The sequence below is a fragment of the Perognathus longimembris genome, chromosome 7 (assembly GCF_023159225.1).
Source record: "Perognathus longimembris pacificus isolate PPM17 chromosome 7, ASM2315922v1, whole genome shotgun sequence".
NCBI classification, from domain to species: Eukaryota; Metazoa; Chordata; class Mammalia; order Rodentia; family Heteromyidae; genus Perognathus; species Perognathus longimembris.
The window spans coordinates 27,652,293-27,680,067 of NC_063167.1; the positions used below are offsets into that span (position 1 = coordinate 27,652,293).

Below are 27,775 nucleotides of genomic sequence, written 5' to 3' on the forward strand. Positions count from 1 at the left end.
TCCCAAAGGAAATGGGATATGGGAGATATATCCAAAATTGCCTTTGAAATCAAAAGCATTACTAGCAATAAAGAATCAATTCATAATAGAATTCCTCAGGGAAAAAAATTAATTTATACATGTCTAATAGCAAAGCCTTAAAATATAATGCAAAACTTGGCAGAAACTACATATGCAAAATTACAATTAGATGGATTATATGTGACTTTCTCAGAAATAAATAAAAATCATCAAAGATATGAAAGTATGAGTAAATTTGAAAATATGAGTAAATTTGATCAGTGGCACATATTGACATAGCTCTCAATAGCTCCATTCTTTCCCAGCACACACACAATACTTACAAATACTATCTATACCTTGGGCCATAAAAAAATTCTTAGCCAGTTGGTGGCTCACATCTGTAATCGTAGCTACTTAGAAGGCTGAGACCTAAGGATCACAGTTTGAAGCCAGCCCAGGCAGGAGAATCCATGAAACTTTTATCTCCAATAAACTACTCAGTAAAAGCCTGAAGTAGCACTGTGGTTCAACCAGTAGAGCACAAGCCTTGAGTGGAAAAGGAACTCAGGGACAGCGTCCAAGCTCAGAGTTCAAGACCCAAGATCAAAATTATACACAGCATATTTTTTTTCAAATTTTTATTATCAAACTGATGTACAGAGAGGTTACAGTTTCATACGTTAGGCACTGGATACATTTCTTGTACTGTTTGTTACCTTGTCCCTCATACTCCTCTCCCCCCCTTACCCTTTCCCCCCCTGAGTATACACAGCATATTCTTTAACCTCAACAATAGGAAGCTAAAAATCAAAACAAAGAAATCAGATCACCTTCTTCCAGAAATTAGGAATTCTTTATTGTCAGTTTTGGGGCTTGAACTCAGCACCTGGGCACTGTCCCTGAGCTCCCTTTGCTCAAGGCTAGCACTCTACCACTTTCAGCCACAGCATCACTTCTGGTTTTCTGGTGGTTAGAGATAAGAATCTCACAGACTTTCCTGCCTGGGCTAGCTTTGATCTCAGCCTCCTGAGTAGCTAGGAGTACAGGCATGAGCTTCCAGAGTCCAGCAAGAATCATAGTTCTAAGTGACTATAAGTCCTATTTTTATTAATTCTTTGAACAAAAATAAAATGTTGTATTTCAAAATATGCAGGTTGAGTGTGTGAAAAATATATAGCCTTAAAATGCAAGTTTGAGAAGAAAAACTGAAAGGAAGAATTACTAGGCATGTGGGAAAGTAGAAAACTATGGCCTATAAAAAATGCAGTCAACAGAAACAATAAATTAAAAAGACTTAATTTAACTTCTCAGAAGACCAGTGAAATGGATAGACCTAGAACGTATCATGGTAAGTGAGGTAAGCCAAACTCAGAGAGACAAACAACTCATGTTTTCTCTCATATGTCGAAGCTGGATCTAAAATATAACTGCACATGATAACGTATATAGAACTCTAGGCATTCACACAGAGACTAAAGGAGGACACCCTTAGGGGAAGAACACAAAGATGTAACCCCTCTGAACATTTAAAATACCATTTATTGAAATGAACTCCAGGAAATTAAACATGATTTTTGTTGTTGGTGGTGGTGATTTGTTTTTTATTTGGATTTTTTTCTAGGGGGTAAAAGGGAGGCACAAAAGGAAGAGAAGGAGGGTGAACAAATGCAGTCACACTACTCAGTGTGCACTACGTGGAACATGACCTATGTAACTTGTGGGAAGGGATGGGAGGAAGAAACTAGAGGAAAGTAAACAAAGTGACATCATCCCAAAACAGAAATGTACTCATTATCTGACTTATGAAATGGTAGCCCCTCTGTACAACATATTAATGATAACAATAAAATTATTTTAAATGTAAATAATAATTTTTAAATTATACTCTGTGCAGAAGGGCCACTGAATAGGACTTCAGATTGGGGAGAACAGGGACTAGGTAAAGGAAGGAGTATAACTGAAAGGGACCCATGACTATGTACAAGAGAGAAAGCTACATTTGATCACAGGGGCACTTGAGAATGGTTTTAGAATGGGGGAGTTCTAATATCATCTTTGAAATTATATGCTGAACAATTATTGCTCCTCCTCTTCACCCATCCAATCTTTATGAAGACTCATTTGAAAGAGGTTAGGAAATGAGAATGGGTCCTAAGGAGAAGGAATGCTATGGGGACTGGGACAGGTTGGACAGCATGAATTAAACTGATGCTGAAAAATCAGATCCAGAGATGGGTGAAGGACAACTTCGCCTGTGGGATTTCAAAGCCATCTTGGAGAAGTGGTAAGAATGCCCACAGGTACGAAGAAGCAATGTAACCTATCTGACATTATTATATGCCTCTGAGTAAATCGATTTACAGTGAGGAACATAAGCTCTCTGGCAGGTTCTTATCCTGTGTGTCTTCTTGATGGATGCAAATCTATTCAGGAAGAAAATGGCAGTTTGGTAAGTCTAGAGAGGAGTTTGGGGAGAAAAAAAATGGGATAAATGTCTCAAGTCATCAAAGATGGCACATGCTAATACAGGTGTGGCACTTTTACAAAAGTCAATGAGGCTACTGGGGGCAGGGGATCAAGCTCACAAAGCTATTTTGTGAGAGTGCTAGGATTTGAACTCAGGCACATCTGAGTGCATGGCTTGAGCTCTGTCCTTTGCAACCAAGGGAGCCTTTCAGAGCATCTCTCCCTTAAGCAGTATAGTCAGCTCACATCTGCTTCAATTTACCCAGACAGCAACATAGAATGGTGTCTCAGAAATGCATGCTAGGGCTCCCTTGGCATATAAAGAAGGACTTTTTGTCTTGTTCATGTCTTCATTTTGTTATTTGTGTTCTATATGTTCCATGCCTTTTTTGTTTCTCTGTTCATCCTTTACTGTCTTCTTTTGCTTTAAATAGACATTTTCTAGCATGCCATTTTGATCCATTTGCTAATAAGTTGCTTTCTTAGTGATTGATCAAGGAATTATAATGGATATTTTATAACAACCTACCTCAGCTTAATGCTGACTTAATTCTAGATGAACAGAGATCTTGCTACTTTTTATCCTCTAACTTGGCGAAGTCCTAAAAAACATACATCACTGAGAGGCTTCTAGGAAATACAACAAACTATTAACAGTTTAATTACAAGAACCAAATAAGTGATCTGATTATACATTACTTGAAGACATACAGAGGCATGATAAACCAAGTATAAGGTCATGACAAAGGTTTTACTGATATCTACATCTACAGTTGTCTGTCCCCCGTCACATATGCTAATCATATCACAGCTATGTACGAAATTGCTGGAGCAGAAGGTGGAAATGTCAGCAATCCAGAGTACCTAAGAGCAGTACACAAGGCTGAAGCATATCAGGCCTTTGTTAGCCACTTAAATAGTCCCTGATGTGAAGCTCACAGGTCTCTATCAGCAGGATGATCTTCAGCTGAGATGACATTTAGAATGTCTTGAACAATTTTTTGCTCAAGGTCATCGAGCTGTTCTTGGGCTAGTTTGAGGGCTCTTGTGCCATATTCCTTTGCCTGAAATACAATTGCAGTGACAAAGGAAAGTCATCACAGAAAATTCTAACATTGGGAAGTCCTATTTGTATCTAACTCCAGAAACATGGGAGAGAAGTTATCACCTCACACCAGCCATTGAGCTCTCTCTGATAACCCAGGATTAGGGGTACTACTCCTCTCTGAAATGGTTGTAGGGAAATATTTCCACCGAATTTTCAAATTGATATGGCTGAACAAAACCTCTTTTCTATAAGGCCAATAGAAAATGAAAGGTTCCAATGAACATACACTAGTCTCTTACAGATAATTACATGTGTACTAGTTGAGAAGACCCCCAAAATCCACCTGACCCTGCAATCTTAGTACAAACAGGTACGCCTTCTCAGCAACATGAAACCTCTGTTGGGTATTAATCAGGACCCTATGGACCAATGTGGAGAGGCATAAAGACAATAGCTACCTTGTGTAAATATTCATTCTGGGACAGTCCTAGGGGTTATGGACTTAGTCAAAGACTCTATAGGATATCTTAGGGAAATCTGTGGCCCTCCCTTTCCTTTCTTCCTTCCTCCCTTCCTTATTATTGAATGGCTGCCATCTGTCAGGTACTGTGACTATAGGTAGAAATATTTGGTCCCTAAGGAACTTACAATATAGCCAGGTTATAAAAACAACAGTAAACATGACAAAGAAGTAAAACATGACAGTATCTTAAACAGTGATACACATTAAGGAGTAAAATAAAACAAGGAGGATCGCAGGTCTTAGAGGTGGAAGTGAGGCTTCCCTAGGTGAAAATTTCATGGGGGGAAAAAAGAGACCAGAAGTCAGTGAAGCCTCGTGTACAGATGGATCCTTTTGTTTGATGACCTTTAGTAGATTTACCACCAAATGTGCCACTTACCAAACTAAAAGACATGGTACAGATACCTGACCCTCTTTGTGCCCTGTTCCCACATCTGTGAAGTAGGGATAATAAAATATCAATTTTATAAGGTTGTTGGGAGAATTAAGCATGATGGTTATGTAAATGACTTAAGCCAGTGACTGGCAAGTCATAAATATGCAGAAATGGTTACCTTTTTAGCCATTTCCTGGCAACGTATTCCTATCTGAAACCCTGCAGCAACAGGGACCTTAGTAACTGAATGCAGTGACCACTTCATTCTCCCAGTGGCTACCCAGAGGCTTTCTGTCCTGCTAGCATTCCACACTGCCCAAAGCATAGTTCCTCTGTGCAATCTGGGAAGTCTCCTTTGAGAACAAAACAGTCCTGCTTTCCATTTTGCAGGCTGGGTTCAAAAAATGAGAAATGTCACAAGCTTCTGAACTGTTTTGGAATGAGGGCTTGGAGAAGACAGAACCTAGTAGGATTGAGTAAAACACAGCTGAATTCAACTACTTAAGTGTATTTCTAGTTCCATTTCAGGCAGACTGCTTTTCTAGGGAAACTTGCCTTTGAAGAATTCATCATCAGGTAGTAAAGCATGGCCAGGATTTTCAGAACCAAAATAGTTTTTTTTGGAGTTTTGGCAAAAGTGGATTCCCGAATGCTCAAGACTGAAGTCAGGATCCCGATGGCTTCTGCATCCTGGGCTTCATCTGTATTGAAGAGAGAAATAGAAACACAGATCTTAAGCTGGGCACTCATAGCTTACACCTGTGATCCTAGCTACTCAGGGAAGCTGAGATCTGAGGACAGAGGTTTGAAGCCAGTTTGGGCAAACAAATGCATGAGACTCTTCTTTCCAATTAACCATCAGAAAGCCCGAAGTAGAGTACAAATGGTAGAGTGCTAGTCAAGAGTGGAAAAAGCCAAGTGAAAACCTCAGTCCTAGCAACAAACAAACAATAAATAAACCATGGACCCTGGGGGCTGCCTTCATCTGCACTCAGCTACCAGCTGACAGGCAGCAGCCTCCTCACGGGGGGGTTCCGGTAGAAAGAGCACAGCACACGTGTCAGCAGGCTCTCCACAGGCAGGGGAATTCTCTCCTCACACACAGCAGGAAGTAGGACAGCTCAACACACCATGCAGCTTTGCCTACATGTCATTAGGGCAACCTAAAATGTGCTCTTCCATAAGTAACAAAGTTGCTAAAGTCTTTCAGATCCTGAACTCTAAATATAAATACTAGGAATCTTTTACAGCCAGATTCCTTGCATTCTATTCAGCCTCCCCTGCAGCTGTAGTATTGATCACCTATGTGCTTCCAAATGTAAATCTGTTTACAATTGTCCCCAGTGGCTTATGTTCCTACATTAGGCACTAGTTATTGAGCAATTATGGCCCACGTACTTAAAAGCACAGATTTCCTAGTTTTCTGCTGTAACATGAATCATTTCTATACTGAGAAAATTCAATAAAGCTACTAGCTTTTTAAACCTTAACTCAAAACTTTTTCTTCAAAAAGTCATCCTTCTCACCACCCACCTGTCCAGTCCTCTCAAAGGGCAAGACTCTGTATTGTGCTATTTAACACTCAGCCTTTTGCTGACTCTGGGGATGGAGGTGGATCAGATTTGGCCCTGCCACTGAGGAACTGGTTGCTCCAAAAAAGAAGGAAAAGACATCAGAGCGAATCAGCAGCACAATGTCTGCCTAGAATCTAGGCTTATGAGCCCTGGAGGGATAACAGAGAAAAGTGTTCAGCAGAAACCCCAGGGGCTCTCGCTGGGACTTTTTCCTCCAAATCTGCTTCCATGTTATGCCCCCTAGGGGTATAGAGAACTGAATTCTTCCTATCATTGGTAAAAAAAAAAAAAACTCTTTGAACTCCTCAACTCATTTTCCCTGTCTGCAAAATGGGGAAGGTAGCACTAAGGTATTCCATAAAGTGAATAGCTGCTCTTCCTGTTAGAAGCAAGGTCTGCCCGCGGAGATGGGTGTGTATTCAGTAGACTCAAGTCTCTACTCTGCTTCCCAGGGAGAACTGCCACTTACCCAGGCCAGTGTCATTCACAAGTCGTTTGCCCAGTAAATCTGGTTTTTGAGCACGAACCTGTAAGAGGGTTTGATAGCGATCGTTCACATAAGTATACCAGATATCCGAGACCTGTTGAGAAAAGAGACAGCAATCAGACAAGTAGGACAGACAGAGCTGTGGGACCAGCTAGAGGGCAGCGGCAGCACATGTGGCCAGAGCTCCTGAGTTTAAGACTCCCTTATTTGCTATATTTGGGGGCAGAGGAGTCCTAGAAGCTCCCCAAAAAATGCCCTTAAGAAGGGCATATGAAGTGGGTGCTGGTGGCTCACACCTGCAATACTAGCTATTCAGGAGACTGAAATCTGAGGATCGCAGTTCAAAGCCAGCCCAGACAGGAAAGTCCATGAGACTCTTCTCTCCAGTTAACTGGAGAAAACTGGAGGTTTGTGCCGTGGCTCAAAGTGGTAGAATGCTAGCCCTGAACAGAAGAGCTCAAGGACAGCACCCAAACTCTTTGAGTTCAAGCTCTATGACAGACCAAAAAAAAAAAGGATATGACAAGAAAGGAGCTGCAAAGCACAGGAGACCATGGAGAAGACCAAGAAGAATCTAGTAATACTTGCTACCATTTGCGGGGCCCTTCCTTATCATCCTAATTTTACATGACTTAACAGTACAATTGTAACTATTTGAGGCTAAGGTCATATTCAAATTTTGGGAAACATTGTTAAGTAGCTCTGGCTTTAAATTCAGGTCTGACCCCAAAGCTTATTTGCCTTTCAGTTCCACCAAAATGCTCCTTTCTAAGAAATGGATCTAAAACACAAATCAGTCACAACCTGTGTCATATAAAGAATTAGTTGCTGGCCAAGTGAAGTGTTACTGAGTGAACATAACTGGCATTTTAAAAACAATTTAGGGGCTGGGGAGATAGCCTAGTGGCAAGAGTGCCTGCCTCGGATACACGAGGCCCTAGGTTCGATTCCCCAGCACCACATATACAGAAAAACGGCCAGAAGGGGCGCTGTGGCTCAAGTGGCGGAGTGCTAGCCTTGAGCGGGAAGAAGCCAGGGACAGTGCTCAGGCCCTGAGTCCAAGGCCCAGGACTGGCCAAAAAAAAAAAAAAAAAAAAAAAAACAATTTAAAAATCTTTACACATCAAAATGGAATTGCTAATGTACTGTCATGTTCTCTGGTCCTCGAGAACATTGCAGCAGTAAATAGCCATCAGAAAGTATTCCTGCTCTGCCGCACACCTCACGAAGTCTATACTGGCTTGCCCTATTGGTACTCACTGGCTCATCATTTAGTATTTGATAATCACCATGTAAGTGCTAAGAATTAGTTTGTTTTTGGAGTAAATAAATAGGAGGAGAGGAAGGTGAAGCATATCATGTATCAGGCTGTATAACCTTGGGCAAGTAACTTCATCTCTCTGAGTGTCTAAGGTTATGTGTCTCATGAATGGTCCAGTAGTAAGATACCAGGTATATGTGTCAAAGCTAATGACCCACATTCCCCAGCTCACCTTAGTGTACAATGTGTCTGCCAGTTCCAGCTTTCCAAGTCCATAGAAGATATTAGCCAGGTGGAAGTAACCTCCTGAGGTCCTGATATCCTCTGTTCCAAAAGCACAACTGGCAAAATAAATCTATTGAGGGAAGAAAGAGAGTACTTGAGTTCTCTTTACAAACCACAAGTCTGATAAAGCACTTGAATCCAGAACTCACAGAGAGAATGTTTACAAGAACCCAATGGAAACACAAGCTAAGGATCTGAATAGACACTTCTCCAGAGAGATAGAGAAATTGAACTCATGAAGAATTGCTTAACAATGATAGTCATTAGAGAGACACAAATGACATTGCAATGGTTTCATTCCACTTCACTCCCAGTAGCATGGCAATCATCAAAAAAGAAAGAAAGAAGGAAAGAAAATGACAAGTGTTGGCCAGGATGAAGAGAAAATGAAACCCTCATAAATTGCTGAGGGGAATGCAAAATGGTATAGCTTTTATGGAAATAGGTTGGCACATTGTCAAAAAGTTAATCATAGAGTTATTATGTGACCCTCTTCTAGATACCTAGCCAAGAGAAATAAGAATGTGTCTCTATACAAGGATTTGCACACAAGTATTTGCTGCAGCATTATTTATAACAGACAGAAAGCAGGAACAGCTGAAATGTCCTACAACTAACAAATGGGTAAACAAATTGTGGGTCAGAAAAAGGATGAACCATTATCAGTATGTGCAAATGATGTGGCTGAATCCCAAAGTAATTATGCAAGAAGTGAAAGAAGTCAGATGCAAATTCTCCATATGATTCTGTTTATATAAAATGTCCATAAAAGAGATCCACGGAGACAGAAAGTGGTTTCTTGGGACAGGGGTGGGAATGGAATGACAGCAAATGAATATGAGGGATCTGTGGGGTGATGGCAATGTCCCAAAACTTGACTGTGCCAATGGATGTATTAAATGTACTAAAAGCCAGTGAATTGTATATCTGACAGGTGATTTGATGATAAAGGCATACATTAATGAAAAAAGGCCAGGCATGGTAGCACCTACTTTTAATTCCAACACTTGGGAGCTGAGGCAGGAGAACTGTGTGTTCAAGGTCAGTCACCCTTGAGAGGAAGGAGAGGCTGAGTATATTGGTAAATGCTAATCTGTAGGCAGAGATATGACAACTGCCATGCAAGATTGGCCTGGAAAAAAGTCACAAACACTATCTGAAACACAAACTAATAAACTAAAAGCAAAAAGTACTCAAGTGATTGAACAATTGTCTAACAAGCACAAGACCCCCAGTTTAGTTCTCAGAACTAAAAAGCAGAGAGAGAGAGAATGGTTCAGCTCAAGATAGAATATTTCTCTGCTTAATTTCTTAGAGGATGAAAAAGATAGAAAAGAAGCATAAATGGAGAATTGTATTGTGCAGGAGCCCAGATGGAAATACTTGGCACCCTCAAAAGTATTACTTGAGGATAGTTTAGTGGAACAATGATGAGATGTGGAAGTGTGAAGGAACCAACAAGGGCTAGTGGAACACTAAGGACAATCACCAACAAGAAACTACTTGTAGGGGCTGGGAATATGGCCTAGTGGTAAAATGCTTGCCTGGCATACATGAAGAAACTACTTGTGTCACCACAGCTCAGCAAGCAAGGTGAGGAGAGCGGGGGCCCAGCCAGAGGTAGCACTATGGAAAAAAGCCACTCAGCAGGAGCTGTAGCCAAGACAGTAACAATGACCATGTTTACAGGGCTAGGCTACGGTACAAAGGCAACAGAGAGAATATCACCCTTGTTAGGTCTCTCAACTTCAAAAGCCAGACAGCAATAAAGTCCATGTTTTGTATTCGATGGCACTCAGCCTCCCAGAGCAGGAAATAGATTAGAGTATGGAGATATGAGCAATAAGCAATATAAGAATGAATTTACTAGGACTGTGCAGTCGCAGGCAACCAGAAGTGTTGCTTGTTGGTAAAGCAAGTGTAGAAGCTAAAGAAAAAGCCAGCCTACATGGAAATTGCAGGGTGCCCTGAGCTAACCCAGATTTCAGGCTCAGAAACTCTCCCATCTGATAATATTTCCCAATACAGACATTCTAACAGGAACTTCACAATTTTGGAAGAGCAGCTCAGTTATCACACTCATCATCCTATCTAATATTTATACAGAGTTTTACAGTTTCTAAGTGCTTTCCTATAGATCTAGCTCATTTAAATTTAATAACCATACTCTGAAGTAGAGATACTGTGATTTTTTTAAATAGCCAAAGTATATTTTTTTTTCTTCCATTATTAATGTCTGCAGTGGCAGATTCTTTTATACTTTTGTCTTACAGGTGAGGAAAGAGGTTAAATGATTGGTCTCTGACTGTGGCTAATGAACCACTGAGCTGAGGCTTGAAGTAAAGTATTCTCTCAACTTGTGTGTTCTTCTGTCCTTCCTTATTATTTGCAGAGCAAGGAGGCTTGGGGAAATCTATGACCTTGCCAGGGCTGGATGGCCACCAGGTGGAAAGGCTTGGACTCAAGTCATTAGATGTGTTCCTGATAACATCTTGACTGAAGGTTCACTTGTAAACAGAAAGCTTTAGAGAAGTTAGGAGAAGAAAAGAAAATGAAACAGCTGTCCTCAAAAACATCTGGATGTTCTAATTTAGCGTGTTTACATCATTGGCCAGATGAAAACGGGCTTCATCATAGTTCTTCTTGGCTATGTAGAGAAGTCCCAGGTTCCGATGCAGTAAAGAGTGGGTGGCATTGCTACAGTTAGTTGACTTGAGCACGGTCCACTGGGCTTGAGACAGATATTCTTCAGCCTGCACAATCCGGCCCATACCTGTCCAGAAGCAGTGAAGAAGGTTTTTACCATAGTACATGGTAAAATATGAATTAATCACACATTCACTTACTTATTCAAATATTTATTTGTTGTGGTACTTGAGTTTAAACTCAGAGCCTTGCTTATATTACTAGGTATACATTCTACCATATCAGCCATGTCCCTAGCCCTTTTGCTTTTTAGTTATTTTTCAGAGACTGCCTAGTGCCAGCTTTAGGCCTTGATTCTCCTACCTATGCTTCCAGCATAGCTGAAATTACCAGTGTGTGCCCTACATCTACCTTAGTGAGATGAAGTCTCACTAACATTTTGCCTGGGTGGCTTCTAACCAGGATCCTTGTCTTGAGTATCTAGGATTACAGCCATGAGATACTGTGCCTGGCACTTTATCAACTTAAATATTTGGGAGAGGAGCATGCTAGGGTCTGAACTCAAGGCCTTGCACTTGTTAGGCAGAGGAGCAAGTGTTCTTATTGCTGAGCCATGCCTCTACTCTTACTTTTTGCTTATGATTTTGGACATACTGTCTCACTTCCTTCCTAGGCATGAGTCTGAGAACCATGTACCTAGGTTAGGCTTCCCATTGTTGCTAGAATTATGATGTGCATCACCAAGCTAAGCTCTAGGCTAAGAAGAGGTTTTATAAATGGTTCTGCCTAGTCTGGGCTTGGAACCACAGTCCTACCAATATGAGCCTCCCTAATAGCTAGGATTAAAGGCATAAAGCCACCAGCACCCAGTTCACCCAAATATTTATTAACACAAAAATCTTGCACATGAATTCTCATCATAGCAGCTTATTCCTAATAGATGAAAAAATAGAAACAACTTAAATGTCCAACAACTGATGAGTGAATAAGCAAATGTGGCATATTCATATCCATGAGTTAAATACTATTCAGTCATAAAAAAAAGAATGAGATACATGCTACAGTGTAGATGAACCTTGAAAATGTTATACTAAGTGAAAGAAGCCAGATATCAAAGGCCACATACTGAGATTTCATTTCCATGAAGTATACAGAATTGGCAAATCTATACAGGAAGAAATAAGATTAACAGTAGCTAAGGACCCAGAGGAAGTGGGTGAGAATGCCGAACAGGGAGTAACTGTTAAGAGGCAGAGGGCTTCCCTTACTGGAAGTAGGTAGTAATGATGGTCTCACAAGTTTGTGAATATACTTAAAAACTACTGAATTATATTGTAAAAGGGTAAAAGGATGAAAGTTATGGTATGTGCTGGGTGTTGGTGGCTCATCCTGTAATTCTAGCTACTTAAGAGGCTAAGATTGGAGAGTCATGTTTCAAAACCATCCCAGGTAGGAAAGTCAATGATACTCTTACCTCCAGTTAGCCAGTAAAAGGCCAGAAATGGCCTTGTGGCTCAAAATGGTAGACTGAAAGCCTTGAGCACAGAAGCTCAGAGACAGCATCCAGGCCCAGAGTTCAAGCTCCAGGACTGGCACCAAAAAAAGTAATGGTATATGTCAGGTCTTGCATTGAGTGATAAGGATTTAAACATGAAAGAAAGCTGTCACTTTGGAAAAACTCACAAAAATGGCAATAAAGATAGAAACATAAGGTTTAAACGTGTTTGATTTTATGTAGGGGGAGGAGGGGAGGAGAGAGCAGGGGGAGTGGGGAGAGGCATGGTGAGCTGAGTCTGAGCTAGGTTGTGAGGATGACTAGTTTCCTAGTTAGGTAAGAGAGAGAGGGAGGACATCCCAGGCCAAGGTAGCATATACAACCTCATGGAATATGAAATCATTAGTGTGCTAGGTATGGAGGGCTATGGGCCTATAAGAATAGAGTATGAAATATAAAAGGCAGAATGGCAAGAAATAAGGCTAAAAAGGCTGCAGCCCAGATCATGGAGGGCTTGGGAAGTCATGCCAAGGAACTAGCTGCATGAGAACAAAGAAGAGAGGATTTGCAGAAAGGGAGAGGGAACCTGATTTCAACTTAGAATCATCCTCTGGAACCAATGAGGAAGGAGAGAACAGAGGGGAAGAAGAAACATGGAACACTCACTAAGCTTCTGAAATAGGCACACACTGGAAAAGTCCTCCTGAAAGGCCTTCTTGAGAGAATACAACAAGGATTCTTCAAGTTCAGAGAATGAGATAGAGCAAGGCCAAAGACTAGCCCTTGGCACAGAACAAAGCAGTCACAGGCAAAATGAAGGTGTGGCTGATAGGAGCCCAGCAGAAGAAAAAGAACCAGAATTTGCTGGGAGGGAGCTACTAGTGGTCCTACACTGAGCTAGTATACTCGCTCCTCTGAGTTAGTCTGCCAACAGCCCTGAAATGGTGACCAGGGGAAGAATTCACAGGGGAGGAGCCCTTATTCCTAATTTATTGAGTTTCCATCACTGCAAAGATGCTCAGTACACAGTGAGACATGATCCATGACTGAAAGGAACCTGCAGCCTAGGGAAGCAGGTATACAATCACACGAAGTGCTGTGAGGAAGTGAACACAACCATGACGAAGTAGCAGCAGAATAATTAGGGAGTACTTCTCTGAGCTGATATTTAAGCAGATACCTGAGGATCAAATAGAAGTCAGGCATGTGTAGGGAGAAAACTGTCACCCTGATATCAGAAGGAGCATGGTGTTCTAGGGTCACCCAAGCAGTAAAGAAAGTGCAGTGTTAGAAGCCAGCTTCCCCTGCTTCCAAAGTGCTGACAACAGTGGTGGAAGATGAGACAGTAATTTCTTCTGAAGTGTTACTGAAAATACAATTTTTAGTGGATTAAAACTCCAATATTTTACTTATAAAAATGAGGGAGGGAGGAGAGAAAGAAGAAAAGGCTGAATATCTATTAGTTTTCCACTCCTATCTGGATATGATACTTATCTAAGATGAGACGTAATGGTGTGCACAGGATGTGATTTATTTAGACTTTCAAAAAAGGTTAGTCTGGTTGGACATTAATGACTTGGCATTGTGTGACAGCATTCTCCAGGTTCCAAAACACTTTGTTCATGAACTCATGCAATCCCCAAAGTAAAACACCCTACGAAGCACTTACATGGTGCTACCTGTGTGGTGGGTACCTCGCCTAAGTGTCAGGTATTTTGAAAATATTTTCTGAGTTCCTTCTCTGCAGCAGGTATTGTGCCAGGCATGAAGGCCTCATGAGGAGTAAATATGGGCAGAGATCTACTTCTCCCTGAGTTTACAACCCAGTGAATGAGGCAGACACTAATTAATCACGTACATCAGTGAATATGTAGCTATTAATGGAGGAAGTGCTCAGAAGAAAGGAAGTAGTATAGGTGAGTATATTGAAAAGAAATCTAGGAGGATCAAAGTACCTGGCCATCCTGGGCAAAACAGTTCACAAGATCTCACCTCAACAAAAAAAAGCTGGGACTGGTGGCACTTGCCTGTCATCTCCATTATGGTGGGAAGCATGAAGAGGAAGGTAGCAGTCCAGGCCAACATGGAGAGAGAGAGAGAGAGAGAGAGAGAGAGAGAGAGAGAGAGAGAGAGAGAGAGAGAGAGAGAGAGAGAGAGGGAGGGAGGGAGAGAGAGAGAGAGAGAGAGAGAGAGAGAGAGAGAGAGAGAGAGAGAGAGAGAGAGAGAGAGAGAGAGAGAGCCCAGTCAGGCAAATTAGGGGAAGCTTCCAGACAAGAAGGGATAAACTCTTGAGCTGACAATGAAAGTTCAACTAGGACTTGATTAGATGAAAGGATGGGAAGGAGAGGTGAACAGAGTCATTAGAGAAACGAACAAAGAAGCATTACTGTCTCTGAGGATCTGAGAGAAGGTCAGTAAAAAGGAAGAAAGAAAAGAATATAGGAGAGATAAGAGAAATAGGATGAGTTAATTGAAGGCTAGGACAAGCAGGGCTTTATAGATGGTTTTAGGAATTTGACTGGATCACAGTTTTGCCAAGAGACAAGATTGGATGGTAGCCAAAGAAGGCCTGGGGGGGGACTAGTCAGTGAATATTCGTCCAGGTTGACAACTTAGGCCAGGCTGACATTTCTGCAACCTCATAGTTAGTCAGAAGGATCCAGAGCCTGGGATGTATTTCTTTAGTCCTCCTCCCACATGTTTGGAGGAAGGACAGCCCAGAATAGGGTATCAGACCTGAGAATGTGAGGTAGATATTCCTGCAGGTAAACAGCCTGGTTTAAGAGAATAAGGGCCACACAAGTGACAAGGGGATTCCTGTAAGAAGAGGCAGCCTAGAGCAAGGAGTCAGAACCATGGAGGAAGTGGAGGGCTTCTGCAAGGGGGAAAGGAATTACAAATATAAAATAGGAGAAACTTAGATCAAGTCCTGTGATATTATACTGGACTAGGATGTACTGGCATCAATTCATGTCATTGTGCCATATAGACCAGACCATATATATGTACACGTATATGTATGTATGTATGTATGTATGTATGTATGTATGTACACACACAAATGTGATGTGTGTATAAGCACACATTATGATACTTACATGTTCCTTAACACTATCCACTGAAAAGGCCCAGGAGCATCAAGACTCCTAAAGCAATGGGTAAGTCTGGCTTCCAAATTTTATTTTACATGAGGAAAAAAAATCAGAGTTTCTTACAGGTATATTTCAGAAATCAAGAAAGTAATCAAAGACAATTGTAATATTTCTAAGGCGGAGCTGCCATAAATAAATGACATTGAAAATTTGACAAGGAATGGGAGATTTAGATAATTTCAAATTGCCATTCCATAAAACTAAGACTAAAATGATAATTATTAACTGCAAAGGGGAGAAAGAGCAATATGAGAGACAAACCCACAGACATCACCTTAATAAAGTAAGATGAGCACTGGGAACACTTGTTCTGCTTTATAGTAACTGACTTCAGAATTGCAAATAAAATCAATTAAGATCTTTACATTGTAATTGTGTCCTTTGACAGGTTGCCAGTCATGGTATGGTGACTAAAGCCTATAATCCTTAAATGTGGAAGGCAAAGGAATGAGTTGAAGACTAAGCTCAGCTTGGGCTATATTGTTTTTAAAAACAAAGTGATTAGGGCTGGGAATATGGTTTAGCGGTAGAGTACTTGCCTACCATGCATGAAGCCCTGGCTTCAATTCCTCAGCACCATATAAACAGAAAAAGCAGAAGTGGCGCTGTGCCTCAAAGTGGTCGAGTGCTGGCCTTGAGCAAAAAGAAGCCAGGACAGTGCTCAAGCCCTGAATTCAAGCTGCAGGACTGGCCAAAAAAAAAAAAAAAACGGTGATTAAAATGGCTTAGGAGGAGAGGGATAACTATAGAGAAAAGCCTGATGAAAATGAAAACTTGGTGTAAATTTTTTAGGCTAAATATTCTGTTCCCCATTGCTGCTCAAAACTTAATGACATAAATCAACAGCCATTTTTTATTATAGCTCCCTCTTACTTTTAGGGGATGAATGTCAAGATTCTCAGGAAATGCCTGGAATCTTGGAAGCTACCAAATTGTGTGTGTGTGTGTGTGTGTGTGTGTGTGTGTGTGTGTATACACACACATATACACATACATACAATGCATATATGATATGTATCATATATGATTTCATAATCATCATATTATTAGATTATATATTGTAATTATATGGTGTGTTTATTTCTGCATACACACCTGATAAAGTTTAATTAATAATTTAGGCATAGTTTACTATATAATTTACCAATATAGGAAATAATGAAATAGTACAATTGCAACAATATGCTCTATAAAAGTTACATAAAACATAAATTATTTGTTTCTGGGATTTTCCACCAAAAATTTATGGTCATTATTGACTGTGTATAAAATAAATAAAATGAATATCAGCAATAGAATAATTGAAATCCTATGCCAACTAATAGGATGAGGTGAGAACACATCACCTCTGTGATATTTTTGCCCCAAATCCAGCCATAAGGAAGCAGCAGACAAACCTGACTTGATTAATGCTTTGTAAGGTATTTGGTCTATCATCTCTAAAAGTTTCAAGGTTATAAGAGGCAAGAAAAGACTAAAAAATACTCCTCCAGAATGAAAACTAAAAGAATATTGCAACAAGGTGAAAAATGAGATTCTGCACTGCAACTTGTTCTGATTACATTTCTCTCTCTTTTTTTTTTTTTGGCTATAAACATGTGATTAGAAGAATTGGAGAAACTTGAATGGAATCTTCTAAGTAGAGGATGTTGTAATGTGGTTATGAAGGAGACTGTCTTTATAGGAAATAAACACTGCAGAATCCCAGACAAGCAACTTACACTCATACTCAGGTGCTGATAAGGAGAGTCTCACATGTTCTTCCAACACATTTACTTCACTTTTTCTATTCAGTGCTAGAAATTGAACCCAGAACCTTCCACATGTTAAGCAAGTAATCTCTCACAGATCCCCGGCCTGAGAAATGTTTTTGGTTTTCTTTTTTTTTTAATAATTCTTAAAATGCATAAAGTAGTGTGGTACATGCCTAAAACTGTAGATGCTGAAGAATTGGATACTTCTCTCAAAATCTGAATTATTCTCCTTGTAGTGGGCATCACACGTGTGTCTGCTAAACCTTTGCTTCTTCCTCTCAGAACTGCCTCCTACACAATGATGGCTTCCCATACTTTTATACTATGTACTCCTGGCCTCCCAGGGAACAAAGGTAGATTTCACACTTAAGCTGAGCCAACAGAAGTCTATCCTCCAGCAATTTATAATCACAAATCATATTCTAATTAATTTATATTACCTACTTCATGTAAATTCAAGTACCATATATAATATCTGGGCGTTGTTGTGTTCTGCAGTGAGAATAGGTATTAAAATCTGGTCTCGAGAAATAAAGTGGCTACCCAGAGAGAATAGTTAAGAAAGGCCGAAGGGAGACTGAGAGAGAGGACAGCCTAGTTTTCTTACAGCATTTCAATCCTAGCACCTCATGAAACCTCAGCTCCCTTAGCACATTCCAGCAACCTAATCCATTCCCTCTGTCTGCATAAGCTTGGCAGATGGAGTGGATTTCTGTCACTTGTAGGCCAAAGTAGGCCATCTCCTCCCCCACTTGGTGCTAAATTTCACCACAAGCCTGTTCCTTTACAAAAGGTGCCTTTATGCCTCTATCAAAGCAGGATTCTTTTAGCCATTGGTAAGATGCAACAACACAGCACTTCTTAGGCATACCGAGGAGTCTTAATTCATTTCCACTCACCAAGGCTGGCCTCTGCCAACAACAGGTAAGCAGGCACAAGCTCTACTGAACTCAGGCCATACACATTCCTGCGGAAGCGAAGGGAATGCAATGCAGCGGGTACAGCATCCTCATATTTGCCTTCAAAAAGATATTTCTGGGCCACAGTGTAGCAGAATTCAATCAAGTGCTTCTGTGGAAGAAAGAAATAATCACCTGAGACAGTCTAAAGGTAAAAGGCAAAAGTAGACTTAAGTACAACTGGAGATAAGGGCAGCATTGAATGGTCTGGTGGAAGGCACATAGTGAGCTGAGCTCATCTACTAAGGTGGCATGAGATCCAATTGGATCAAATTCGGAACCATGAGCTCCTCAAGGTTCAGGAACATGTGCTTTTTCATCTGAGTTCAGTGCTTGGCAGGTATAAAGTTCTCAGATGAATAAATATGCATTATTCTCCTAGCTATAAGAAAACTTTAACAAAGCTAAAGATGTCTCAGGATGAGCTAATTTTTTTTCTGCCTTTCTGGTTAAAAGAGAAAAGCATCTACTATTTCTTTCTGTGATTATTCTGTTTAACTAATAATATCAGAAACAACTTTTTTTTTCTTTTTCTTTTTCTTTTTTTTGCCGTCCTGGGGATTGGGACTCAGGGCCTGAGCACTGTCCCTGGTGTCTTTTAGCTCAAGGCTAGCACTCTACCATTTGAGCCATTGCGCCACTTCTGACCTTTTCTGTTTATGTGGTGCTGAGGAATCAAACCTAGGGCTTCATCATGCTAGGCAAGCACTCTACTGCTAAGCCACATTCCCAGCCCCAGAAACAACTTTTTTAACTGTACATTTTTATCAGACTACTACAAAGATGCTATACACTAAAGTTGATCAATTTGGAGATTTATGGCCTATCAAGGCCTAATATTGAAAAAATGTAGTAAATGATATAAATTAATTAAATTTGCTAATTTTTTTGGTACCAGTACTGGGGCTTGAACTCGGGGCCTGGGCTTGCTCTCAGGGCCTGGGCTCTAACCCTGAGCTTTTCTGTTTAAGGCAGAGCCCTACCACTTGAGCCACAGCTCTACTTCTGGCTTTTTGGTAGTTAACTGGAAATAGTCTCACAGACTTTCCTGCCCAGGGTGGCTTCAAACCACAATCCTCAGGTCTCAGTCCCCTGAGTAAGTAGGATTACAGATATGAGTCACTGGCACTGGGTTATTTTAAATTTTCTTTTATCTTTTGTTTTGTTTTGTTTTGTTTTGAGATAGGGTCTTTGTAGCTCAGGCTGGCTTGGAACTTTTTTGCTCCCTGCCTCAAACTCCCAAGTGCTGGTATTATATCTGTGTACTTCTGTACCTAGTTCTAATCTCTGTCATTTATTCACTATTTTATTTGGGGGGGAGGGGGATGGAAGCAATACTAGAATTTGAATTTACGACCTTGCATTTGCAAGCAAAAACTCTATCACGCAAGCCATACCCTTTGTCCTTTGTTGCTTTAGTTATTTTTCAAGTAGATTCTTGAAATTTTTTAGCTGGGTCATGACCCTCCTATTTACCTTTCCTGAGTAGCTAATAGGCCTATACCAATGTACCTGGATTTTGGTTGAGATGATGTCTTACATTTTTCTTTCCTAGGCTGGCCTGTAACTATAATCCCCGCTAATACTTCCTTCCTGAGTAGCTAAGAGAACAGGCCTGAGCCATCATGACCTAGGGTTTTTTGTCTTTTTTTGTTTGTCAGTCATGGAGCTAGAACTCAGGGCCTGGGTGCTCTCCCTGAGCTCTTTTGCTCAAGGCTAGCACTCTACCACTTTGAGCCATAGCTCCACTTTCAGCTTTTTTAGTGTTTATTTGGAGATAAGAATTTCACAGACTTTCCTGTCCAGACAGCTTCAAACCATGATCCTCAGATCTCAGTCTCCTGAGTAGCTAGGATGACAGCTTGAGCCACCAGTGACCAGCTGACCTAATTTATCACAGTGCCTGGCATATGGGGATGCTATAGGCTAAACTGCGTCTCACACAAAAGTCAAGTGCTAAACCCCTATCCTCTAGTCTTCTGGTAGTACTTGGAGGTAGAGCCTTTACAGAGATGAGTAAGTTAAAATGAGTCCACTCAGTTGACTTTAACTTACTCTGACTGGTGTCTTCTTAAGAGGAGGAAATTGGACACAGTGACACAGAATACCATCTAAAGACACAGCAGGAAAGTAGTAGGCAAGGACAGAGGCCTCAGAAGAAATCAAACTGCTCAACACCTTGACCTTGGAGTCTTCAGCCTCCAGAACTGTTAGATTGATTTCTGTTCTTAGGGTCACCCAGTCTATGGCATCTTGTTATGGTCACTGTAGCAAGGTAATATAGTGAATATCCAGGAAATTTGTGGCTAACCACTGACTGGTTGGGACTGAGGACATAAAATCAAAGCTTCTGTCTATACCGTGATTATAATTTAGTGATAGAAGCAGTTCCAAGAATGTGTGGGGCAACTTCATTGCACCCATGAGCTCACCCTGGAACAGTCCTACAGGACCCACCTGTCGTTGCTGTAGCTGCTGCAGGCCATGCTGCCTCTCTTCCTCTGAATTAAAGAAGGGCATGGAAGTGCGCAGTGGAATCAGAAGCTGACATATCTTCTCATGGATGCTGACCCAGTCAGCTCTTTGATGCATTGGACTACTGACAATAAAAACATGGATTTCATTATCTTTCTCTTTGGCTTTCCTAGCTCTGGACACTTAAAAGGGAGACCCTAGCTGGGTGCTGTGGCTCATGCCTGTAATCCCAACAACTCAGGAGGCCGAGGTCTGAGAATCATGGTTTGAAGCCAGCCCAGGCAGAAAAGTCCCTTTGAGCCTCTTATCACCAATTAACCACCAGAAAACTAGAAGTGGTGCTGTGGGTAAAAGTGGTAGAGCGCTGCCTTGAGCAAAAGAGCTCAGAAACATCACCTAGGCCCTGAGTTCAAGCCCCACAACCGACAAAAAATTAAAAAGGAAGAGAGGGAGGGAGGGAGGGAGGGAGGGAGGGAGGGAGGGAGGGAGGGAAAAAAGAGACAATTTTACATTGCCCTAAGATCATTTTCAAGATATCTAAATATTGAAGTTGATGAATTTTAGGGCTATTTTATTCCCTTGGGAAAGGGAAGGCTTTTACATTTGATGGGAGTTTAGGAAAGACTTTACAAACATGTTTTCCTATAACCAATGCCAAGGTAATCACTTGTGAGGGCGCTCACGTAGAATACACTGAGAAAGCACCATTCCCAGTGGTTGTAGCAGGTGATCTTGCATGAGAGTATCTGATGATTGGAAAATAAAACAAAATCTGTTATCATTTAATAAGTAAGGTGGCATTTGTGGAGAGATTAAAGGTTACTCTAGCCAGTGTTCCCAAGTGAGTGTTCAGTGCTCCTGAAAGAAGCCTAGATAATTTGTCTTACTGCATTCTTACTATACATGCAAACCTAAGTACTTCAAAACATTCATTAGACAGTGTACCTAGAGGACATTTGGGTCACTGCAGAAAACTTCAATTGGACAGCATTCTACTGGAATGTCCCAAATAATTACATCTATGAATGTCCCCTAATCTACTACTGAAGAATGTTGTGGACACACTTGAAAAGAATGTGTATTAGCTGGCATGGATGGCTTATGCCTGTAATCCTAGTTACTCTGGAGGCTGAGATCCAAGGATCATGGTTGGAAGCCAGCCCAGGCAGGAAAGTCCATGAGACTTTTGTCTCCAATTAAGTTCCAAAAAGGCAGAATTGGAGCTGTGGCTCAAGTGTCAGAATATTAGCCTTGAGCAAAAATGCTCAGGGACAGCACCCAGGCTCTGAGTTCTAGCCTAGGACAAGCAGGTGCACGCATGTGCATGCATACACACACCACATAAAAGAATGTGTATTATGCTTTTATTGTTCTAATGATGTCTGTTATATACAGCTGGATCATGGTGTTATTCATTTACTAGCCAGGATTTAGCAATAACTAAGTTCCAAGGGCATTTATTAAGTAGGAACTTACTGAGTAATTGTGTGAACAATGGAAATGGTAATGTATTGAACTGCCTGAATATTTTTTTTTTTTTGCCAGTCCTGGGGCTTGAACTCAGGGCCTGAGCACTGTCTCTGGCTTCTTTTTGCTCAAGGCTAGTACTCTGCCACTTGAGCCACAGCGCCACTCCGGCTTTTTCTGTTTATGTGGTGCTGAGGAATCGAACCCAGGGCTTCATGCCTTCAAGATGAGCACTCTACCGCTAGGCCATATTCCCAGCCCCCTCCCCCCTCCTGTGGTTTTCTTTAAACACTTTTTTGTGTGAAAATTCTCACATAGTCAATCTTAAAGCATTTAAATAGATGTGAGAGTAGGTGCAAATTTGTTGCCAAAAAAATTCCGTTTCTTGAAAACAAATGCACACTTTTCATTCTTAAATACGTGTTACTGTGTGTCCACAGTGGATCTCAACATCTCTCAGTGCGTGCAGTGGTGCTGAGGAATCGAACCCAGGGCTTCATGTATTCGAGACGAGCACTTTACCACTAGGCCATATTCCCAGCCCCTGCCTGAACTTTTGTTTTTGTTTTTTTTTTTTTTTTTTGGCCAGTCCTGGGCCTTGGACCCAGGGCCTGAGCACTGTCCCTGGCTTCTTCCCGCTCAAGGCTAGCACTCCGCCACTTGAGCCACAGCGCCGCTTCTGGCCGTTTTCTGTATATGTGGTGCTGGGGAATCGAACCTAGGGCCTCGTGTATCCGAGGCAGGCACTCTTGCCACTAGGCTATATCCCCAGCCCCCTGCCTGAACTTTTGTTCCACTGAGAACATCTGACATATTTCACCTTCCTAAACACAGGAAACGTTATGCGTTTGTAGCCAACCTTTCCATTCAGCGCTCTCAGTGTGAACACCCAACATGGGAGTGGGGGTAATGGTGAATAAAGGAGTTTGTAAGTACTAGTAAGTTTCAATCAGGGCTCAGAATTGTGAGTCAAACATGTTCTATTCAGGAATTAATGTGCTTTGTTCAACTGAATTTTAATGTCTTTAGGTGGGGCATTTATTCTACTATTTATCATAGGTACCATTGCTCCTTATTCTTGGATGTTTTCCTTCTTTTTCCTCTTGGCCAGTGAAAGCATTTAAATGTGTCCCCTATGTTAAATTAAGGGGAAAATTATTACAAGATATTGTTATCTATATGCTATGATTTACACATGGAGTACTGAGCCCTCTTTTATCCTTCACTAAGATTTTAGTGTATACTTCACAAATTATCTTTTCTGCAAAACCTTCCATTCCTTCAGAACATATTCATAATCAAATGTGAAAAATGTGTATAAGTTTACAAACAGAAAATAAGATAAATGTATTTAGGAATAAAAAATAGAAGAACTTTCTCTAAAATGTCAGGTTATTAATCTCTTGGTGGTAGAATTATAGATTTTCTCTTTTTTATTTTTTACATTTCCAAGTTTTCTGCTGAGAGCTGAAATGTCTTCATAATTAGAAAAGAATGGTAAGAATTCAAATTTAGTATCTTTATTTTTATTTTAATTTCCAGTATTGGGCTTGAACTCAGGACCTGAACATTGTCTCTTAGCTTTTAGCTCAAGGCTGGTGCTCTACTACTTGAGCCACAGCTATAGTTCTGGCTTTTTGGTGGTTAATTGGAAACAAGAGTGTCATGGACTTCCCTGCCCAGGTTGGTTTCAAACTGTAATCCTCAGTCTCCTGAGGAGCCTCCTGAGTAGCTAAGATTACAGGAATCAGCCACTAATGGCTAGCACCTATCTGTTTTGTTCCTTAAATTTGAGATCATGGAAAAGAATATTTACTGTATGTCAGTTTAGTCCTGGGCACAGTTTTACCAATTATCAAAAGTCACAGGATAATTATCTGTTTTGTGTTTATCAAACACTGGGACATAAGAGCATAGAAATCTGGAGAAGAGAAAATGTTTAAGGGAATTAAAAAGCAAATGAAAAGGGCTAGGAACAGAGCTCAAGAGGTGGAATGCTTGTCTAGTATGAGTGAGGTCCAAGGTTCAATGCTCAGAACTGGGAAAGAACAGCAAGTTAAAGAAGAGAAAGGAAAAAGATGGGGAGCAATGGCATAGGAAATAATCATTTATTCATTTATTCATCAAATATTAGTGAGAAAACTATTTTAAGACTCTGCTGGAGGCCATAAGGATATACAGATCAAAAGATAGCACACATACCAGCTCTGTACACATTGGAAATTAATGGAGCACAATAAAATTATGCTTGCTTACAACTGAAATGAAGACTAGAGTCATCGGAGAGGTTTGGAGTGACTGCAAAGTGACTTAGAAGGAAGGAGCTCTTCTTAGAAGGAAGAAGCTCTGGCTACAGCGATAACGAAGACAAGGGTGTTTGCAGAGTAAGGAGATGCTCACTCCAGAGAAAGATGTTGAATCTCTCCTGAGTGCCAGACTTGTTACTTGGAGCTGCTTATTGGCCATCTCTTCTAAGCTAACATGAAGGCTCCTAAAATTCTGTGTCTGCAGCCAAGTCTGTCACATTCTACCTCTTAACCTTGATCTTTATCCAAGTTCATAGGCTTACTGTCCACTTATTCAACAAATGTTCAATCAGTATCTCATATGGGTGGATGATACTAGGTCCAGGAAATATCATAAACATTGGATAGGTAAATTATACATATATGTGTATTTTTTTAATATACTAGGATGGGTTTAGAACTGTCTGAGAAATGAAGTGGGTATAGTGGCATATGCCTATGGACATTGGAGTATGATCATTCAATGCTAGCCCAAGCCAAAAAAGAAAAAAAAACTGTGATACTCTATCTAAAAATTAAAATAAAAAAAATTTAATGCTGCTGGGAGCTGGTCACTCACACCTGTAATCCTAGCTACTCAGGAAGCTGAGATCTGAGGATCATGGTTCAAAGTCAGCGCAGGCGGGGCTGGGGATATAGCCTAGTGGCAAGAGTGCCTGCCTCGGATACACGAGGCCCTAGGTTCGATTCCCCAGCACCACATATACAGAAAACGGCCAGAAGCGGCGCTGTGGCTCAAGAGGCAGAGTGCTAGCCTTGAGCGGGAAGAAGCCAGGGACAGTGCTCAGGCCCTGAGTCCAAGGCCCAGGACTGGCCAAAAAAAAAAACAACAACAACAAAGTCAGCGCAGGCAGGAAAGTCCATGATACTCTTATCTCCAATTAACCACCAGAAAACCAAAATTGGTGCAGTGGCTCAAGTGATAAAGGGCTAGCCGTGAGATGAAGAGCTCAGGGACAGTGCCCAGGCCCAGAGCTCATGCCCCAGGATCAAACCCCCCCCCCAAAAAAAAACAAGCTGGGTATGGTAGTTTACACCTGTAATCCAAGCTATGCAGGAGGACCTCGTACATAAGAGGATTGTGGTCCAAGGCTAGTTCTAGGCAAAAGAGACTCTATCTAAAAAATAAACGAAAGCAAACGGGGGCAGGGAGTGTGAGTAAAGTCATATAATACTGCCTAATAAGTGCAAAGCCCTGAGTTAAAACCCAAGTACCACCATAAAATAAAAAAGGAAAAGAAAAAAATCACATTTAAACCAAAAAAGGAAAAGAAAGGGAAGTTTGTGGTAGGAGTTCTTAGCAAAGGGAACTGGCTTGTCAAAAAAAATCTGAGAGAGAAATTACAAGTTCAAGGACAACATGGGTCAAATGTGGTGGCAAATGAAGGTAGAGAGGGAACAGGACTTAATAGTTCCTATCAGTCTCTCTCTGGCCCTCACTTCCAAGATGACGAAAAAAAGAAGGAACAACGGCCGAGCCAAAAAGGGCTGTGGCCATGTGCAGCCTATTCGCTGTACAAACTGCGCCCCTTGCGTGCCCAAGGACAAGGCCATTAAGAAGTTTGTCATTTGGAACATTTGCGGCCGTCAGGGACATTTCCGAAGTGAGTGTCTTCAACATAAAGCTTCATTACTGCGTGAGCTGTGCCATTCACATCAAGGTAGTCAGGAATCGATCTCGTGAAGCCCGGAAAGACCAAACACCCCTAACCCAGATTTAGATCTGCTGGTGCTGCTCCACAACCTCCACTAAAGCCCATGTAAGGAGCTGGATACTTACAGAGTGAAGAAAAGCTGTCTTCTGGGGGAAAATAAATACCAAAGGAAATTATTTTTAAAAAATAGTTCCTATCAATTTTGATTGTATTCCAAATGCAATGGAGCCACCAAAGAGAAAGCAGCAATGAAAACAGATGCTTTCCTTGTCCTGGTGTGGCATATAGCCTGGTGAGGAGTTATAGTATCTCACAATACAGGCCATATTGAGAGGGGTGAGAGCTAAGGAGGGACAGCAGGACCATTCTCCAACTGCAAACATTTTGAATAAGTTATGGAACGCCATTATCTACCTTCCACATAGCTGCCATCACTTTCCTTAATACAAACAATAGCATGTCAGCTCAGAAGCATCCACAGCTTGCCAGGAGATGATTACAAACCACTTTGATCTCATGTCCATGTCACATGTACCCCTATCTTATTGGTTTAAACTCTTCCTACGAACAACTACAATTGATTTCCAAACTTTTCCTTAACTCTACGTATCTTTTTTTTTTTTTTTTTTGCCAGTCGTGGGGCTTGGACTGTCCCTGGCTTCTTTTTGCTCAGCCACTTGAGCCACAGCACCACTTCTGGCCATTTTCTATACATGTGGTGCTGAGGAATCGAACCCAGGGCTTCACGTATGCGAGGCAAGCACTCTACCACTAGGCCATCACAGAAGCTGTCAACCGATCGTTTTAAATCACATTTCCCTTACTTGCCTTACATTTCTCTCTGAAGTGATGTGCGTGTGTATACTTCATCTATCTCCCTTGTTAGGTCTCCGGAAGAACCATTTACAGAACTGGCCTTACATTTCTCTCTGAAGTGAAGTGTGCGTGTGTGTGTGTGTGTGTGTGTGTGTGTGTGTGTTTACTTCATCTATCTCCCTTGTTAGGTCTCAGGAAGAACCATTTACAGAACTGGCCCATTAACTTCAGCATCTAGAACGGTGCGGAACACGCAGCACGACCTCAAATCACGCCTGATGACACATCAGTTCCGCGCCACAGGCGTGTTAAGAGGGACCGGTCTCGTAGATGCCCTGAGGAACCCTAGCAGGGCCGAGGTGGCCGCCACCATGACAGGCCCACAAGCCTACCCGAGGTGGGGTGGGAGGAGGGAGCGATGGCGGTGAGGCGCCGGGGGCCATGTCCCAGGGCCTACCAGTAGTAAGTGACTGTACAGGCCGTGCACACCCGCTCGGCCGGAGCCTCGCACACCTCACAGCAGAGCCGCCGCCCCTTGGGCACCGCCAGAGGGTAGATGATGTCCATGCCGCAGCCCGGAGTCAGTCTCCAGGACGGTTGCCCGGCGAGGACGCGCCGGACGCCGGCGTCACGTGACCGCCGCCGGCCAAGGGCAAGGGAGGGACGGGGAGGGGAGGGGGGGGGAGAACGCCCAACTGACACCCGTAGTCTATTTTTGAGGGCGGTGAGAAAAGGCACCAGATGAACTCGTCCCAAAAGGTTAAGTGGCCTGAGAATTTAACCTCCAATGGAATCCAAGTTCAGGGAAGTCTGTATGGTGGCCGGAGAGGGCCAAACAAAGCCAGTCCTCCCTCCTCCCCTCCTCCCTTCCATCCCCCCACCCCGCTAGAAAATTACTAAAAGGAATGCGCCTCTCCTGGGTGTTTTACCCTCCCTCTCCTCCGCATCCCGGTAGAGAATAAGAATTCCCCGCAGCACAGTATCACTTCCCCTAGGACTTGAGGCTGAACAGCCCCGCGCTTCCAGA

The 27,775-nt window shown here is 41.8% G+C and overlaps 1 protein-coding gene and 1 pseudogene across 7 annotated transcripts; one reads left to right on the forward strand and one right to left on the reverse strand.

The window, feature by feature from the left end:
* Window positions 1–3,201: 3,201 nt before the first annotated feature.
* Zmynd12 (zinc finger MYND-type containing 12) lies at window positions 3,202–27,549 on the reverse strand. Of its 7 annotated transcripts, none has more exons than XM_048351038.1 (8): window positions 27,206–27,548; window positions 20,487–20,628; window positions 17,970–18,141; window positions 10,627–10,796; window positions 7,971–8,093; window positions 6,460–6,517; window positions 4,972–5,117; window positions 3,202–3,533 (listed from the first exon to the last, which is right to left on the reverse strand). In XM_048351038.1, the coding sequence occupies exons 1-8, from the start codon at window positions 27,313–27,315 to the stop codon at window positions 3,405–3,407; spliced, it is 1,050 nt and encodes a 349-aa protein (XP_048206995.1). In that variant the 5' UTR covers window positions 27,316–27,548; the 3' UTR covers window positions 3,202–3,404. The 7 variants fall into 7 exon arrangements, with proteins under 7 accessions (XP_048206995.1, XP_048206994.1, XP_048206993.1 ...); XM_048351037.1 differs by having other exon boundaries at window positions 6,460–6,571; window positions 17,970–18,138; window positions 27,206–27,547; XM_048351036.1 differs by having other exon boundaries at window positions 6,460–6,571; window positions 20,487–20,625; window positions 27,206–27,546.
* On the forward strand, window positions 25,706–26,088 carry LOC125355005 (annotated as a pseudogene).
* Window positions 27,550–27,775: the final 226 nt, after the last annotated feature.